The 17,269-nt window shown below is 41.7% G+C and overlaps 1 protein-coding gene across 6 annotated transcripts in view; it reads right to left on the minus strand.

Annotated features, from left to right (window-relative positions):
* Nucleotides 1-17,269, minus strand: part of SLC25A27 (solute carrier family 25 member 27) — a 114,489-nt gene that overhangs the window by 9,525 nt on the left and 87,695 nt on the right. For 5 of the 6 annotated variants that reach the window (XM_053284075.1, XM_053284074.1, XM_053284077.1 and 2 more), the window contains 5 exons: nucleotides 9,540-9,731; nucleotides 8,680-8,764; nucleotides 4,947-5,069; nucleotides 4,429-4,541; nucleotides 2,511-2,595 (listed from right to left, as the gene is read on the minus strand). In XM_053284075.1, coding sequence (XP_053140050.1) covers nucleotides 2,511-2,595; nucleotides 4,429-4,541; nucleotides 4,947-5,069; nucleotides 8,680-8,764; nucleotides 9,540-9,627 — 494 coding nt within the window. In that variant the 5' untranslated portion in view covers nucleotides 9,628-9,731. Of the gene's footprint in view, nucleotides 1-2,510; nucleotides 2,596-4,428; nucleotides 4,542-4,946; nucleotides 5,070-8,679; nucleotides 8,765-9,539; nucleotides 9,732-10,805; nucleotides 11,274-17,269 lie in introns of those variants that run through there. The other variant, XM_053284076.1, reaches the window with a different exon arrangement.

Genomic DNA, 17,269 nt, shown 5'->3' on the forward strand with positions numbered 1-17,269 from the left:
TTGACATTTCCCCATCTTACACTACAAGTGTACCTCATTATTTGCATGGGTTCCATTCCTGCAGTTTACCACGGACAATGAGGTATTGAGTGAGTTGGATTCGGGGGTGGGGGGACGGATGTGGTTAGGTTTCTGGAGGTTTTACAGACAGGTCGTTCCTCCCAAATCCACTCCTGATTGGAGTGTGCCAGTCCACATATTCTCTGGATTTAACCCAACCTCCCTGCGGGCTATCAGGTACCAGGATAACCAGGGCTTTGTTTTTCTCCAAAGGGAGGCTGCAAATTCTGGCATAGACCAAGTTATGTCCACGGTAAAAAAAATGCTCCATTTCCAGCAGCTTTGGGGGGGAAAACCCGGGGCTTCTGCTTTCTCCGGTGCTGATGGGTATGCATAGTAGGCGGTGCTGATGGCTATGTGAATGGTCCATCTAATCCCTTGAATTAAAATGCCTTGAATCTGCTGCAAGCAGATTCGCTCTTCAGATACCCTGAGGCATCGAGCCATGTGTGAAAAACCTCTTGGTGGGTTGGGAATGGGCAAAACCAGCAAAAAAGGGCCCTGGAAATAGATAAATAAGTGCCCTACCATGCTCCGCGGGTATCTAGGCATCCAGTAATTCACCCCAAATGCCCCCCAAGCCCCAAATTTCCTGTTTCTTTTATGCAAATGAGCCACAAAATGGCTCTTCTTTCTAAAATGGCTGTCCTGAACCCACAGATATGCAGAATTAACCCTTTGTTGACCCCTTTCCCCACATATGCCAAGATCAGGTGTCAATCATCTGACCGCAGATACGTAAAACCGCAGGTGTTGGATCTGTGGATAATGAGGTTTGTCTGTATCTGAGGTTTACAGTATAATCTGCAAATAAGGTGAGTAAATAGGTTTCCCCTTACCCACCCCATTTCCAGCAGTGAGCTGGGGGAAGGACCCACCGTGCTCATGGCACGGGGCACTCTGGGATGCAGGAGGGGGAAGTTCTCTTGCTCCCAGCTCTGGCCTCAACTGCACCGCCAGGAAAGATGTATGTTGTTCGTCTGCTGGGGCAGGCAGGCAAGTTCCTGCCTTCCCTGTAGCCCTTCTGAGCAGCAGCAAGAGGTTGTGTGAATGACCTCATTAAGTTAAAATGTAGCAGTAGCTAAAAAAAAAACCCCATTGTTTGCTTAGCTTGTCCTGACACCTCTGACTATAAAATAAGCTCTACTAGGATGTTATATCACAACATGAATAAATTATACTAGATGGTGGGGTGTGTGTCAAAATATGCAGTTGTTTCCAGCATCATCTGCAGATTTTGTGTACCATCTCCTTTGGTATGTTTTAGCTTGAGACATATCAGTGTGGCCTTGCATATGATCATCTGGGGTCTCCTAACTCACCACCCAGACAATCATGGCTGTTGAGAGCTGAGATGAGGGAAGATCTCAGTAGGGAAAACTTCATTACATCACAGCTGCCCTGTGTGTGGCCATGAGAGAGAACGAGGTGGGGCAAGAACCATTCATGCCATTTTATTTATTCATTCATTCAATTTTGATACTGCCCTTCAAAAATAGCTCAGGGTGGTTTACACCCCCCAGAGCCTCTGGATGGGGCGGTTTATAAATGTAATAAATAATTTAAATTAAATTAAAACAAAACCATTAAAATCAGTTAACAATTAAAAAGCAAGTGATCATAGAATGTGTGATCATAGAGCAGCACAAACAGATAACAGCCCCTCTAACTGCAGCACTCTGTTAAATATGGTGGCTGGAACCTGCAAAAACGGGGAAGTGGAAACACAAGCAACAACCTGAGGTAGCAGGGCTACTACTCTTCACTAACCAGGGTTAAGATCAAGGGTTAAAAACAGGGTTACCCTGCGCCAAATTGGCTCATGCACCTGCAGCTGAACCACTTTGGCAGGGTGGGAAGCGGTTCCCTTAAGAAGCAAGTCAGCAGGTCCTTACCTGCTCTGCTGTTGCCCTGCTGCTTTTCCAGGTGCAGTGCTCACTCTAGCAAAGGCTGCAGCGCTGTTCCCTGCAGCCTGCACAGGCAGCGTTGGCACGCACATGGCTGCCACACATGTGTGGCGGCCATGTGCATGCCAGTGCCGTATATGCAGACTGCAGGGAACAGCACTGCCGCCACTGCCTTTGCTAAAGCGAACTCCACGCCCAGAAAAGTGGCAGGGCAGTAGCGGAGCAGGTATGGACCTGCTTACCTGCTTTTTAAGGGGACCCTCCCCACCCCGCCCATGCTTGCATGAGCCAGTTTGTGCACACCACTATTACCCAGGTTTGGATTACCAGGTCTTGGGGGATTTTCCCTGGTTCACATGTGCATGTAATCCTGTATTATCTGCCTCCAGGTTTATATGATCATGGGAAGAGGTTTAGTATCTATCAAGTATCATTATGTGAGGATAACAAATCAGCAATATTGATAACTATGAAAATGATCTAGGCTTAAAGTGACATTTCATTCAAAAGCTGATTATGAAGGGAAAGGGAGAAATACAACACCTTGCAATGCTGTGGGTGATCATGTTGTCCTGAAATGATGTGTTGAGGAGTAGAAAGTGTTTAACTGAATCGTATGTTGTTAGATCTGTTGTCATAAAAAAGAACAACATCATCTTGGATTTTTATAGACATTTCAGTATAAACACGTTGTGAACTGAATTAATCTACACTCTATCAGTGCTGCACTGCCAACATAGTATATATTAGATCCTGGATATTGTTCTGCTCCTTCACTACCAATCTGTACGTCCACAGTTTCAATCCTGCGTTTCTTCTTTAACATTACATGGTAGAAAAACTGTATGTGTAAATACTTGAGGAGAAAATATTTAACAGGGGGAAATGGAGCATTCTTTGCAAGGAATTATGTTCAACCTCTGCAAGGCTAGAATGGCTGCTTACACAAAGTTGCAGGAAGAGGCGTTTGTTGATAGTCAGTTTCAGCATTCCACAATTGCTGACTGCCCTTGCCAAGCCCACAGTTTTGGTCACGTGTCCCCTGTTGATAGGGCACTTCAGCTTTGTGCGGCCATAGACACTAGCCAAGGGCCCCTTAACTGAGATGACCAAGGACCACCCCACTTCACATATAGTTTCCTCTCCAGCTGTGGAGCAGGAAAGGGAAACACTGGGCCTGCTGGTTTGGCACTGTGTGGCAAAGGTGTTCCATGCGCCATGACAATGCCGTCGCCAAAGATCCCCCAGCCTTCCTCACAATGGGAAGGAGGCTAGCATTACCACTGAACTGCTGGGATGATCCCCTTCCAATCCACCCAAGGTTGGAGGAAGACTGGGCTTCAGGGGCGTAGCTAGGGGAGAGGGGGCCCGTGTTCATCCCTCTTTCTGGCGGCCCCCTAGATTGAGGGAGATAATGAAGGAAATAGGGAGGGATGGAGCTGGAGGCCCGTGTTCTTTGAACTCTTTCGCTCAATTATAGCAGCGCCCTGCTGGGCTTGCTCACCACCCTTGCCAGAGGACAGCAGCCTGCTTGCCATGGCAAAGGTGGTGGCTGAAAATGTGGAAGCCTGGTCAATTAACAGGTTAAATATAAATTAAATGTTGCAATAATGCCCCATATTGCAATATTATGGCAATGAACATATTGGTACTTAGAATTATTCCAAAGTAGTTACCAGGGGTATTTAAATAGATGCAGAATGGAGAAAGACAGCGGGGGTGGGGGAGGGGCTGATAGCCACCAGTGAGATGCTAATCAAATCCTGGAAGTACACTGTAACATGGCCTAGGAGAGAATAAGTTCTTACTTAAAGAGCAGTGGCCGACATCCGTACTAATGACATGTGCACAGGTTTTGTGCGTGCAGCAGCTGCACCGTGAACCGGTGATTCCCCTGGAGAGCAAGAGCCAAAGGGCAGGGGCTCTTGTTCTATGGCTCTCCACCTGGGACATCCATCCATGGCCTAGAGTATAGCAATTCTGAACAGCACATCGAGGGCAGCATTGGAATGACTAATGACCACCCAAAGCAGAATCCAGTATTAGCAGTTGGAAGATGAGGGGGATTTCCAATTCCCTGCCACTTGCTACCTTAAGTAGCACTGGTTTGAACTGGGATCAAGAGATGTAGTGGAGTCAGAAAAGAGTTTAGCCAACATTTTAGCTACTGAAAAGCATAGCATGGCCTTCTTTCAAGAAAGACTTAATGCTTAGTAAAACCTTTCACTTTGGGGTCATGCAGTTGTTACCTCTCATGATTCCAGAGTGAGAAACAAGTCAGGATGAATGATGTTCTCATGTGAAGAATTCACAGGCAATATACAGGTTCTGTTCCTGATACTTTTCAAATGTCAGATAAAGCAGTAGCCCAAGGAGATAACTTATTCTCAAGAATACTTGAGGGCCATTAAGAGGGAGGGAGAGAGGGGGGAACCATTTGTCAAAGGATGAATAAGGTTACCTCCCATATTAACTAAAGCAGCCCGTTGGACATTTGGCACCCAGCCAGCCCAAAGGCCCCATATTCCTCCTTCAGACAGGATCTTCAAAAATGCGTGGTGGACCCCACGGAATCTAGGATAAACAGAAATAACATTTGCCCATTACCAACACTTGGGACTTGGCCACAGTCTAATAAAGGTGAATCATGTGCTCCCTCAGGGTTTCCTTGTTGCTGGCAATGAGAACTTCGCTTTATACTAGGAAGCTGTTGCTGTTTAATAGCCATTAAAGGAAACATCATAAGCATTCATGCACCAATCAGAATCATGTACATTGATCCCACTGATTTCAAGCTCATCATATGGATGGAATCCAGGGTTAAAGAGAGCTCTTCTGTGAATCTACCCTTCTTTTCTCAAACTTGCATTTTAAAAAATAACATGAATCTTTGGTGCCTGTAAAGAGTGATACATCCTCTTAGTGCCATATAAACAGACCTATTACTGGTGAAAGAGAAGGATTTGACTAAGACTTTACCGTAATGGTTTCCCTTCTAATCTTCTCTTTCCTTCCATTTGCATCTGCACCTTCACCAGGTCTGTTGGACTGGCAAAGAACTGGCCAATGGCACCAGCTGTCATAGCCCCGACTACAGCTTTCCTATCAATCAAATAGAAAAATAATGCCTCATTAAGCAATCTGAGATTCCAAATATGCTTATGTGGAAGGAGACGCAATAAATAAACTTGCTTCAAAGGAAGAAAAATGTCTCATAATATAAAGTTCAGTTCTATTTCAAATGGAAAAAACAAAAACAACCAAGAATTTTGTGGCACCTTAAAGACTAATTGAGCAATCTGATGGTCTGGGGAGGTCTGCCTACAGTTGCCACCAGCTTGTCTGGTGGTGACCCAGGATTGGGTCTTCTCCATAGCTGCTCCAAAGCTTTGGAATGCACTCCTGGCTGGAATCAGAGCTTCAGCTTCCCTGGCAGCTTTTGGAGAAACTCTTAAGATGCACCTGTTCTGTTCAGCCCGACTTTTGGTTAGTTTGCTTTATTGTTAAGTTTGTTTTAATTTTTGTGTCATATTTCATCTGTGTGAAAACTGCCTCAAGATGTGAGTTTTGGCAGTATAGAAATGCTAGAAATAAATAAAACTAGCTGATCCAGCGCAGAGCACCTGCACCCCTAGTTTACTGCTGCCGCCTTCTCCCCCCACCCAGCCCCGCTGCCACTTTTTTGCCTGCCCACTTGCAGCCGCCGACTTCTTGTTCCCCACCACCACCCACCCCATCTCCTTTTGCACTGCCCACCCTGCTTTCTGGCTGCCCGCTGGCCAGCTACCAGTTGTGGCCACCGTTTTCTTCGGCCGGCCATCACTGCCACCATATGCTTTCTCTGGTCCCGTGGCTGTCAGGCAGTTCTCAGAACTCTCGCGAGAGCTGCCACACGTGGGATTAGCCACGGGTATGTTTTAGAGAAAGAAATATAAAGAAGATATGCTGTGACAAGTCATTGGCCTGCTTATGTCAGTGTGAGATCAGGAGATCTAACTTGGGATCCCATACACTCCCAGTAAAAAGAACTGAGAAGAAAATAGCCAGAGGTTGTTTATTGTGAGAAACTGAGTGAGGATTAAGGATCAACACCTTATATATCACATGCATGATCGTACAGCACATTGCTGAACACCTTTGCTCAAGTTCTGCAAGCAGAATTCAGGCAGGCAGCACAGGACAGCTAGAATGACCTGCCCACCACAATTCTGCACAGACACCCTGTCCATTTTGTCCTGGTTCTAAGGAGCAAAAGCTTACCTTGGAGGTCAGGACATGGTAGCAGGCAGCGGCTCTGGCTGCTCCAGCATGCTTTGTTTAAAGCTAGGTGGGCAGGACGGAAGGGTCCTCCTCCAGTGTCTGGCTAGCATTAAAGAATGAGTGCCAGGAGAGAAAGGGCCCTGCTGGCAGCACCTTTGAAGGAAGGTTCTTGACTGAGCTGCAGCTATAAAAGCACACTAAGGAAGAATGGGCACTGCTTGCAGCACCCTTTCTCTCTCTTGGTATTCTCTGAATAACGCTGAAAGGGCAAGGAAGGGCCTCCTCTGTTGCCTGGTGAGCAATAAAAAGAGTGAACTGGAACCACCTTCTACTACCCTGTCCTGGCCCCCAAGTTGCATTGTTTTCCCCTGGGGACGAGGATGGGGTGTGGGGCCACAGGATACCTTGGAGCATTCTTTTGAGATTCAAAATCCTTCCCCCCAAGGGTTTAAGAATAAGAATCCATCACATGAATGTGAATTCTATGTAATTTTAAGATAAGTTAATGCTTCAGGACACTGCTTAAATTCTCAGTTGTGCATGGGATTCCTCCCAGCCATTTTGAAGGAAAAATCACATTAGGGTTGGATCTTGGGAGCATGTGAAACCTGTGCTGTTCCACAGGATTAGGATGCAATTTGCTGGTGCAATCTGCCAGGTCCTGGCATATACAGTTTGAACAGTGGTATGACAAATGTCCTGTAGCGTGCCCTTCCCTGTCTGTGAGGAAGAGCTGGTATTGTGCTAGCAAGTATGAATTGTCTCCTATCTAAGCAGGGTTCGCCCTAGTTGCATTTGAATGGGAGACTACATACGTGAGCACTGTAAGACATTTCCCTTGGGGTGGGGCTGCTCTGGGAAGAACATCTGCAAGCTTGCATGCAGAAGGTTCTGAGTTCCCTCTCTGGCTTCTCCAAGATAGGGCTGAGAGAGACTCCTGCCTATATTCTTGGAGAAGCCACTGCCAGTCTGTGTAGATAATACTGAGGTAGATGGACCAATGGTCTGACTCGGTATATGACCACTTCCTATGTTCCTATCTATGTCTGCTTCTGTGGCAGAGCGGTGAAAAAGCTGCTCTGCAGAGTGTGCAGTTTATGGAGAAATTCTGAAAACAGTATTCAGACTGATTTCACAAGTAACCCTTGAAGCGTTTCTAAGCTTCTCTTCATCTGCATACATAAAAGGCAGAAATGCAGTTTTGCATGTTTGTATCACATGATTTGACTTGATTGACACTCATAAAGCAGAGTGGACAAATCAAATCAAATCAAACAATGGCATTTAAACCTTCCTGTGATTTTTGTGTTCCCTGTGAACAGAACTGTTTTATTTGAAGTGCATTTTTAGCTCTTCATCCACTATCCCCCCCCCAGAGTTGTACACATTTGGTAATGACTCCACCCCCACCCATGTGTGATATTCACCCCAGAAATCATTGCTGAGCCTTTCTCTCATTGATACGACTAATGGCTTGCATGTGCTGAAAAATCTCTGATGGAACAATCAGGCTATCATTTTATAATCTGACAATCACTAAGTGAAAAGGTTTGCCATATAAACCTAGCTCATTACAATCAAATGGGACCAGCTCAGGTTCTGATGAAGTGTCTTCACTTGGGTCCTTCATTTCATTGTAGTCAAAGCTCAAAATATGCATTGAGTTTAAGGAGTATGGAGGGCTACTATTAGCAGAACTCTTTGCTTTATAATTTGGATAGACAACATGCAGAGTGCTAGACTTGATCTTTTTACACACGATGCAAATAACTCTGCAGATGCTTGGTAGGCCTGAATCTGGTCAGTACCCACCTAGGAACCCTATGTATTCTTTGGGTTCCACCATGGGTGGGGGCGGGGGGAAGGCAGAGGTAAATAAAATAAGTACTTAATTGGCAGCACCCCCTTTACAGTGTATTTCAGTGTCAAGAATAGGCATTGACTGTCTGACCTTACTTTCTCAGAGGTCAGAACAAGTAGCACCGCATATGCATACAATTACCTTTTGGTTTCTATGTCATAGTGCGGAATGGGTGGACAGCACCTCCCTGTCCAGTACACTGGGCACAGATGGGAAGCAATGGCTGTTTGGCTTTGTGTGTGATATGAAACTATATTGTGCAAAGGTACATGGCCTAAGACTAGTTGTGGGAAGCTCAGAGATAGTATGTGTGCTTTGCTAACAAAAAATTCCATGCAGTACCTAGTACCTTCATCTCTGGGTACACAAGTAGTAGGTCTGTGGAACACCATCTGTCTGAGGTTGTAGAGAGCTGGCAAGCTAGATAGTCTGGTTTTGGTATAAGGTAGCTCCATATGTTCAAGCTAGAAACAAAATGGAAACTAGCATTACCAGCTCCAGAAGGGAGAGATGTATGTTAGAGTAGAGTGATTTGTCTTTATTCTTTGGTATAATAGATTAGAATCATATAGCAAACTTGGTCAAAATTACCATAAAGGAAAACTCTTGTCTTCAGCTCTGCCAAGCACAGAATCACGAAGATGTTCATATGTAATCATCCGTACTCCAGAATATACTATGGGGCCAAGAATATGTGAGAATGGTTTAGGATGTCCCTTTTGTTTGTTAGTAGCATCTTTAGTCCAGACATTATTTATACAGCATTTTGTACATCAGGATACTCAATCATTATGGAAAGAGGAATGAAAGAAGCCAGCAATATGCCTTTCTTCTTTCATTATATATACCAGTGGTTCAGGGAAATTTGTATACCATTATTGATTCTCTCACTGAGGATAATAAATTATAATTGATAAGCATCAAGGAACTCTATGGTTTCACTCCACAGTTTTACAACACAGCTTGAAAGCCACTGGTCTATTCCATCAAACTATTTCATATGTTTGTTACAATTAGAACAAACCTAACTTCAGATAATTCATTCATTCATTCATTCTCTCTCTCCCTCTCCCTCTCCCTCCCTCTCTCTCGTATGATTGATATGTATTTAAATCTATGACATTAATAGCTTTTTTAAAAACCCTTTGTTTCATATGGAGTTATCGTTCTGGAACATATTTTGTTTGCATTTTTAAATATAAAATGCTTAAGAAACAGGGAAGTGAGAGTTAAGGTATTATGCATCACAGCACTTATCTTAGGCTTCAGTCCTGCTAGGAATTAGAAAACTAGGTTTTCACAAATCTAAATTACACATGGGTTAATTTCATTTAGGACCTTTACATACACACTAGCTAAAGCAACTATGCTATGTAAACCCAGATTACAAGAGAATCTCCCCAATGTCTTCCTTTTCATAAGCATGGATAGATAAACTTCATAAATCAGACCTATATGCCTGTAGACAGCTGGTGTTGCTCCTTGCCAGAGTTTTAGCATGCCTTCCTCTTGAATTATCCCAACTGCTGTACGTAGCATACCACGGTACGGGATAGTTCTTTTTGCAGCTTCTCCATAGCGATGTACAGCGGATTCACCTTGGATCTGTAGCCGGGTCTTTGTGAGATCCAGAGGAAACGTCACTAATGAAAATAAGCAGAAAGAAATGGAAGTAGAGGACTGAAGTATGGAAACTTCAATATGTTAGGGTGATTGGATATTTTTGCAGTTTAGATACCAAATATTTTGGTATCTCAGGCAATACGTACAGCAAAGAAGCGATTCTTTTCTGCCTGTATTGCATCCACAACTTCATGTCCGGCAGAGTTGTTCAGGGTTGTGAGAGGGCTAGTATGTGCCCCTCATCCCTTGAATCAGAATCTGGAACCATTTATTACCCGCTGTGACGTGTTTAATGAATTCTTTGTGGGGAAAACCGGCCGATTTAGACTCAATCTCCACAATTACTTCAGTGTCTGATGTGGAGGTGCCCAGCGACTCCTCTTGTGTGGTTAAGTTGGATCAGTTCCAGTTTGTGACTCCTGAGGAGCTGCTTGGAGTGGTGCGGCCTACCACCTATTTTTTGATCCATGCCCGACATGACTTCTATTATATGGCAGGGGGGTTGTTGTAGAAGGCCTTGTAAAGCTCACAAATGCTTCTCTGAGGGAGGGCAGGATGCCTCCTTTTCTTAAGGAGGCAATTATTAGACCACTTCTGAAGAAGCTTGCCTTGGATCCCTCAGAACTAAGTAACTACAGGCCTGTCTCCAGCCTTCCATGGCTTGGCAAGGTAATTGAGAGGGTGGTGGCCTCCCAACTCCAGACAGTCTAGGAGGAAACCGATCAGCTAGACCAGGCTTCCCCAACCTGCGGCCCTCCAGATGTTGCTGAACTACAACTCCCAGCATCCCTAGCCACAATTTATTGTGGCTGGGTATGCTGGGAGTTGTAGTTCAGCAACATCTGGAGGGCCGCAGGTTGGGGAAGCCTGGTCTAGACTCATTTCAAGCTGGCTTTCAGGCGGACTATGGGGTGAAGACTGCTTAGGTCGGCCTGATAGATGATCTCCAATTGGGAATTGACAGAGGAAGTGTGACTCTCTTGGTCCTTTTGGGCCTCTTGGCAGCTTTCGATACTATCGACCATAGTATCCTTCTGGAGCATCTGAGGGGGTTGGGAGTGGGAGGCACTGTTTTGCAGTGGTTCCGCTCCTACCTCTCAGGCAGGTTCCAGACGGTGTCCCTTGGAGACTGTTGTTCTTCAAAATCTGATCTTTTAAAAATGCTTTTATTAGTATGATAGGTAGAAACAGAAAGGTTACATCTCTGAGAATCCAACAGAACCATTCAAGTTTACATACAAAGTCATATCCATCAAAACCAGAACTTAAGAAAAATACAATAGTATTAATTGTGTCTAGAAGGTCCAAAACTAGGCATCAATAGCTATCGAAAAAGAATCTTGAACCCCTCAAGGGAAAACAAAAACAAAAATCTGCCCCAACTTGATTGACCATCATACTGTCAGGCAGTCTAAAGAGGAGAGAACCAACCCAGCTATGACATACAAAATAGAAATAATTTGAGCACAGAACCAGACATCCCCAATACTCTGTGGTATGGGCTCCACCCTACAAACCCACAAGCTAAAAAAATATTGTTAAATATTAATGATTAGATTCTATTTTCTATAGGAGAGAGTGTAAGATCCCTTGCTCCAATTTTGTCCTACATCTGATTTGAAACCTATATAAATAAGAATAAGAAATAAAATTTATCCAAAAACTTTCATTAGGTGAGTTAATTGAATCTTATAATATATATGTTTAATAAAATATGTTTTATTATGTATTATTCTACAATACTGAACAAAGAGGGAATTTCTAAAAAGTCTTGGATCTTCTAATCTTTTCTGTCCCGGCTGCATAGCAAAATTCTATAAAATTCAATTGCACCTCTCTTCCATTTGAATTTCAATGTTATAAATGACAGATAAAGGAATCTAAATAGAATTGATGAGTTCAATCCTGCTAGTAAGAACTCTAAAATAGATATGCAATTTTAAATGTATCTCAAATGTATGTCTCAAATATGTCTTAATATGCAATATTAAATGTGCTTCAATACCCTTTATAATACCAATTCGATAAGGGGGAAGGATCCCTCAGGCAGAACATAAGTTGGATATGCATGGCTCTGTGCCCAAATCACACCACAGATCACACCAATCCCTTCATACTGGCTCTCTTCTCTAAGCATGATTCAGCATAGCTACCTCCTAAAAAATCCATGAGAGGTTCAGAAAACTGCAATACAGAAAAACATATTAGTATCTAGGCTCAACTATAAATCTAATCGTCAGAGAAAATAGAACTTGAAACTCTCACAGAACACTCCCCCTGAGTTCAATTAGTTATTAGACAACTGTATATGCAAACAATTCCAAACAAGATAATTCAATGGAGGAAAAAAATAAGATTTTAAAAAAAAAAACACTAAAAAAACCTGAACTTTTGTATGGTGTCCCTCAGGGCTCCGTATTGTCTCTGATATTGTTTAACATCTACATGAAACCGCTGGCAGAGATCATCAGGAGATTTGGTGTAGGTTGCTATCAGTATGCTGATGACTCCCAAATCTATTTCTCCATGTCAACATCATCGGGAGAGGGCATAACCTCTCTAAATGCCTGCCTGCAGACAGTGATGGGCTGGATGAGGGATAACAAACTGAGACTGAATCCAGATAAGACGGAGGTACCCATTGTGCGGGGTTGAAACTCAGGATATGATTTTGATCTGCCTGTTGTGGATGGGGTCACACTTCCCCGGAAGGAACAGGTACGAAGTCTGGGGGTGCTTCTGGATCCAAGCCTCTCCCAGTTTGAGGCATTGGCCAGAGGTGCCTATCAGCTTTGGCTGATACGCCAGCTGCATCCGTTTCTTGAGATAAATGACCTCAGAACAGTGGTACATATGCTGTACAACCTCCAGACTGGATTACTGCAATGCGCTCTATGTGGGACTGCCTTTGTATGTAGTCCGGAAACTTCAGCTGGTCCAGAATGTGGCAGCCAGGTTGGTCTCTGGGTCATCTCAGAGAGACCATATTACTCCTGTATTGAAAAAGTTACACCTGCTGATGATAAGTTTCTGGGCAAAATACAAGATGCTGGTCATAACCTTTAAAGCCCTAAATAGCTTGGGCCCTGGGTATTTAAGAGAATGGCTTTTTCAACATGAACCCCACTGCCCATTGAGATCATCAGGAGAGGTCCATCTGTAGTTGCCACTGGCTCATCCAGTGGCTACTTTGGGATGGGCCTTCTCCGTTGCTGCCCTGAGGTTTTGGAATGTGCTCCCTCCTGAAACTGGAGCCTCCCCATCTCTGACAATTTTTAAAAAATCTTAAAAGATTCATCTGTTCACCCAGGCTTTTAATTAAATACTGTTTTAATAGTTTTAACACTGTTTTAAAACATTGTTTTAAAATTTTAAATTGCAATGTTTTAACTCTTATTTATTTTAACTAATGTTTTAATTTTTCTGTTCTCATTTATTTTGTTTTGTTGTAAACTGCCCAGAGATGCAAATTTTGGGTGGTATAAAAATATGTTTGTTTGTTTGTTTGTTTGTTAAATAAATAATTGTCATGTGTTCCCTTCTTGACATTCTCAATTAAGATTTCCCACATCTGCTAAAATCGTTCTCTCAATGAAATCTGCTCTGTTAGATCTTGCTGAAGACTTGGAATAAGATTAAAACTAAAGAAAAATCTGGGGTCTGCTGCTCTTTTGGCAGTTCTTTCCCCCAGTAAGTCAATTACTGGTTGACATCCAGGTTAACCCTACAAAAATGCACCAATTTTTCCCCATAGCATTAGTGGGGAGGAGCAATTTATGGCAACCTCCCTTTCCTTCCACAGTGCCTGGACATTCCAAAACATTCCTGAGAGTTTGAGGGGGAGGGGTCAGTGAGAGTGTTTTAGGAGGCACAGGAAGCCAGTGGGAAGGGGAAGTTACCAAAAATTGTTTCTTTCCCCCTCACATGATGGAAAACCCTGGCCGTTGGCAGAAAATTAATCTTATTTGGTGATAATTTCAAGCAATCTAGTATACCTAACTATGAGGCTATAGCAGCAGCAATTTTCAGTTGTTCTACTATAATGAAAGGCTATCATTGTACTTAGCTGTCACATTTGCATAATAAAGAAAATGTCATGCAAAGACCTGAAAACATACCTGTTTAATCAGGCTTTTAATTTATAGCTTTGAGTTTTAAGAGTATTTAAAATTGTTAAATACTCTTAAAACTACATTTTAATTGTTTTAATTGTATTAATGTTTTAATTGTTGTGGTTTTGGATTGTGAACCATCCAGAGACTTGCATGTGGGTCAGTAGAAATGTGCTAAACAAACAAAAATAAATAAAAATAAAATATTGTCATAATCAGGGTGGATTTGATTTAAATCAAACTGATTTAATTCACGATTTAAATCACTAGTCAGTAAGGCTTGATTTAAATCATAGTTTTCTACATAAAGACTAATTCTTGCTGGTATAACTTTAATATGCAAGTAGATGAAGATTTTTAGAATAACAACTTTTCATATTAGTTTTTTTATCCCCAGTTTAATAGGTTAATCATTCATATTTGGACAACTTTTCTGTTGTACTTAGGAAGGAGAAAAATAATCATTACCTTAATAATAACAATTTAAATAGATTTATTCAACTGAAACAATAACATTACAGCATATGTTATTTGCTTAAACAAACATCCATGTTTGTTAACTAATTTGGCTAAACAAAATATATATATTTTAAGAAACTTAGACTGTCAGCCCAGCCTACACATGAAAAATTTAAATACTGTCCTCTGTAGCTCACTCGTCATCTTCATCTTCTTTGTTCATAATCTGGAAAAGAAAAACAAGCTTTCCTGCTTTATCGGGTCCCAAACGATTTCTCAATTTAGAATGAATGAGTCCAAAGGAAGAGAATATTCTTTCAATGCCTGCAGAAGAACCTACTGCTGTTAAAAGTGAAATCATTACTTGAACAGTCTCTAAATCCAAGTGCTTAAGTGACTTCCACCAGTTCACTGATGTGACTTTCTTTAAAATATCTTCAGCAAACATATATTTCTTGAATGGTTCCCCCTTAGCTTTGAAGTTTATTATAGTTGGCATTACAGATGGATGATTGCTGGATACCCATGTCATAGCTAACTCCTCTTCCTCAGCACTTAAGTTTTGACCCTGGTACTGGATATTGACAATATTTGCCAAAAAATGAGCTGGAGACAGTACTTGTCCCATTTGTTTTTTTAATGCTTGTAATTTAATCCTGTCCATGTGTAGTTCTGTTTTTAAGTGTTCACTCAGTTCCTTCCAAATTTCAACAGCATCAGCAATAAAACAGCTATTTTTCTGTATTTTGTTTAAAGATTCAGAGATGGGTTTCAGGATGCTCAGCATATGTTCAACATTTCTCTTAAGCCCAATGTTGAGGATTTTGGCCGTGACAGTGCCATCTATTTTATCTCGATTTTGTTCACAAACTGTCATCAGAATAGGCCAGTTCTTGATATACTGCTCAAAACAGTCCACTACAGAGTTCCATCTAACATCTTGTGGGAGCGTTAGCTTGGTTCCACCCATCCTTTTCAGAGCTGCTGCAGCAAAGTGATTGTTACGGAAGTATTTAGCAATTTCAACAACATTAGTCTTTATTTCTGGAACACTTAAGTCTTTGGCTAAGAGGTGCAGCAAATGAGCACTGCAGCCATATGTTATTAGCTTTGTATTCCCTTCCTGCTCTTCTAAATTTCTTCTCATCTTGGATACATTTGCAGCATTGTCTGTGACCAAACTGCGTACTAGACATTTGAATTTTTGTTCACATGTTATTATAGCTTTTACTGCCACTTCTTGTAAGTATTCTGCTGTGTGTGCATTTCCTGACGTATCAATTGTTTGTGCAAGGAAGACTTTCCCTTCTTCTGTTGTTATACAAGCACATACAATAGGATCATTGTGGACATTACTCCACCCATCAATACTTAGGTTAACAATTCTACCCTCCAGAGCTGTTGCACATTGCTCCATTTCTCTGTCATACACTTTATCCAGCAGTTTCCCTGCAACATCTGCTCTGCTGGGTGGACTGTATCCTGGTCTCAGTGACTGAACCATATTAATGAAATGTGGGTTCTCAGTCAGACAGAAAGAAGAGTTCGTTGCATAAACAAACTGGGCAATTTTTTCATCAATTAACTCTTTTTCTAATCTGCTAGTTTTTTATCACAAACTTATCTATGGTGGTTCCAGGAGGGAAGGATTTTTTCTTTCTTTTAGGTGATAGTGATATGTGGCTGTGGGTGTCTGATGATGATGCTAATGAAGCACTATCCTGGATGGATAACTCTGAAACTGTAGAACAGGAGGATGGTGATCTTGAAGGTGGATAGTTTCCAGAATCCATGAATTCCCCTAAACAAAAAAGTCAATGCTGTTATTTTATTGTTTATACAATTTCTGCTTATTGTACACAGCACTGCCCCAAAAGGAATATGTGATTTTCTTCATAACTGTACCAAATGACAGTAACATGCAGTAATAATAAGAAATATAATTTTGCTCAAACATGACAGTTCAAGGCAGTCTTTAGAAATATTATATGATTCAATAAAAATGTTTACCAACCTGAAGATCCTGCCTGTTCGAATGTGTTTCTTTAGTCATCTTCATCACAGCACTTCTCATGATGTTGCCTCATTCGGGCCACCAGGCCTTGCATTTCTTTGTTGCAGTGTTTGCATTTTGCACGCATGCCTGCCTTACCGATAGGTAAAGGAACTTCATTAAAATATTGCCAAACTGGGTCTCTTTTACGGCCTGCTGCCATTATAGGTTTTTTCCTCCAAGGAAAGAATGTGATAAACCTCAGGTCATACACACAAAAAGATCCAAAGACTTGTCTGTCTGTGGCTATGCAGTATTGTGCTCAGAAAGTTTCACTTTCATTTTGTACTGCTTGTCTGCTTGCCCCTCCCTCCTCACACTTAGTTTCACTTTCTTCTTGTGCAGATCTATTCCACTCCAAACAATCAGAAAAATATTGTTTCTATTCTATTTCACTGAACTTCTTGAAACTTAGCACTGAAGGGGTTGATTCTGTATTCATAGGTTTGTAAAACAATAGGATTAAGGTCTTTTTCTCAACTCTGTTCATGTCATAACATTTTTGCTGTGAAGAAGAGGCATGTGATCTCTGCTGAGTCAAATTCAGTTTTGAGAACTGCAAAAGTAAACCAAGCATCTGTGATAATATCTTGTAGGCAGAGAAACTGCCCAATAATCTTACAAAAACCTCTGGAAGAGCATGACATTGTGAATGGATTAATGGAATTTATTTACCAAAAAAATTAAACATATACAGCCTTATTCTACATAATTAAAAAACTATTCTTTATTTCATGATGGAATAACCTTTGGATGGTAATATATTTTCCTCAAAAAGCATTTTATTTAAAAAAATCCAATTTAAATCAAAAAAATCTGATTTTTTTGAATTTTTTTTTTAAAAAATCATTGATTTTTATCCACCCTGGTCATAATGTATCTCAACCAGACTGAAATATTGATTCAGTTAAGAAGATATTGTGAAATTTGTGTT

The sequence above is a fragment of the Hemicordylus capensis genome, chromosome 1 (assembly GCF_027244095.1).
Source record: "Hemicordylus capensis ecotype Gifberg chromosome 1, rHemCap1.1.pri, whole genome shotgun sequence".
Taxonomy (NCBI): domain Eukaryota; kingdom Metazoa; phylum Chordata; class Lepidosauria; order Squamata; family Cordylidae; genus Hemicordylus; species Hemicordylus capensis.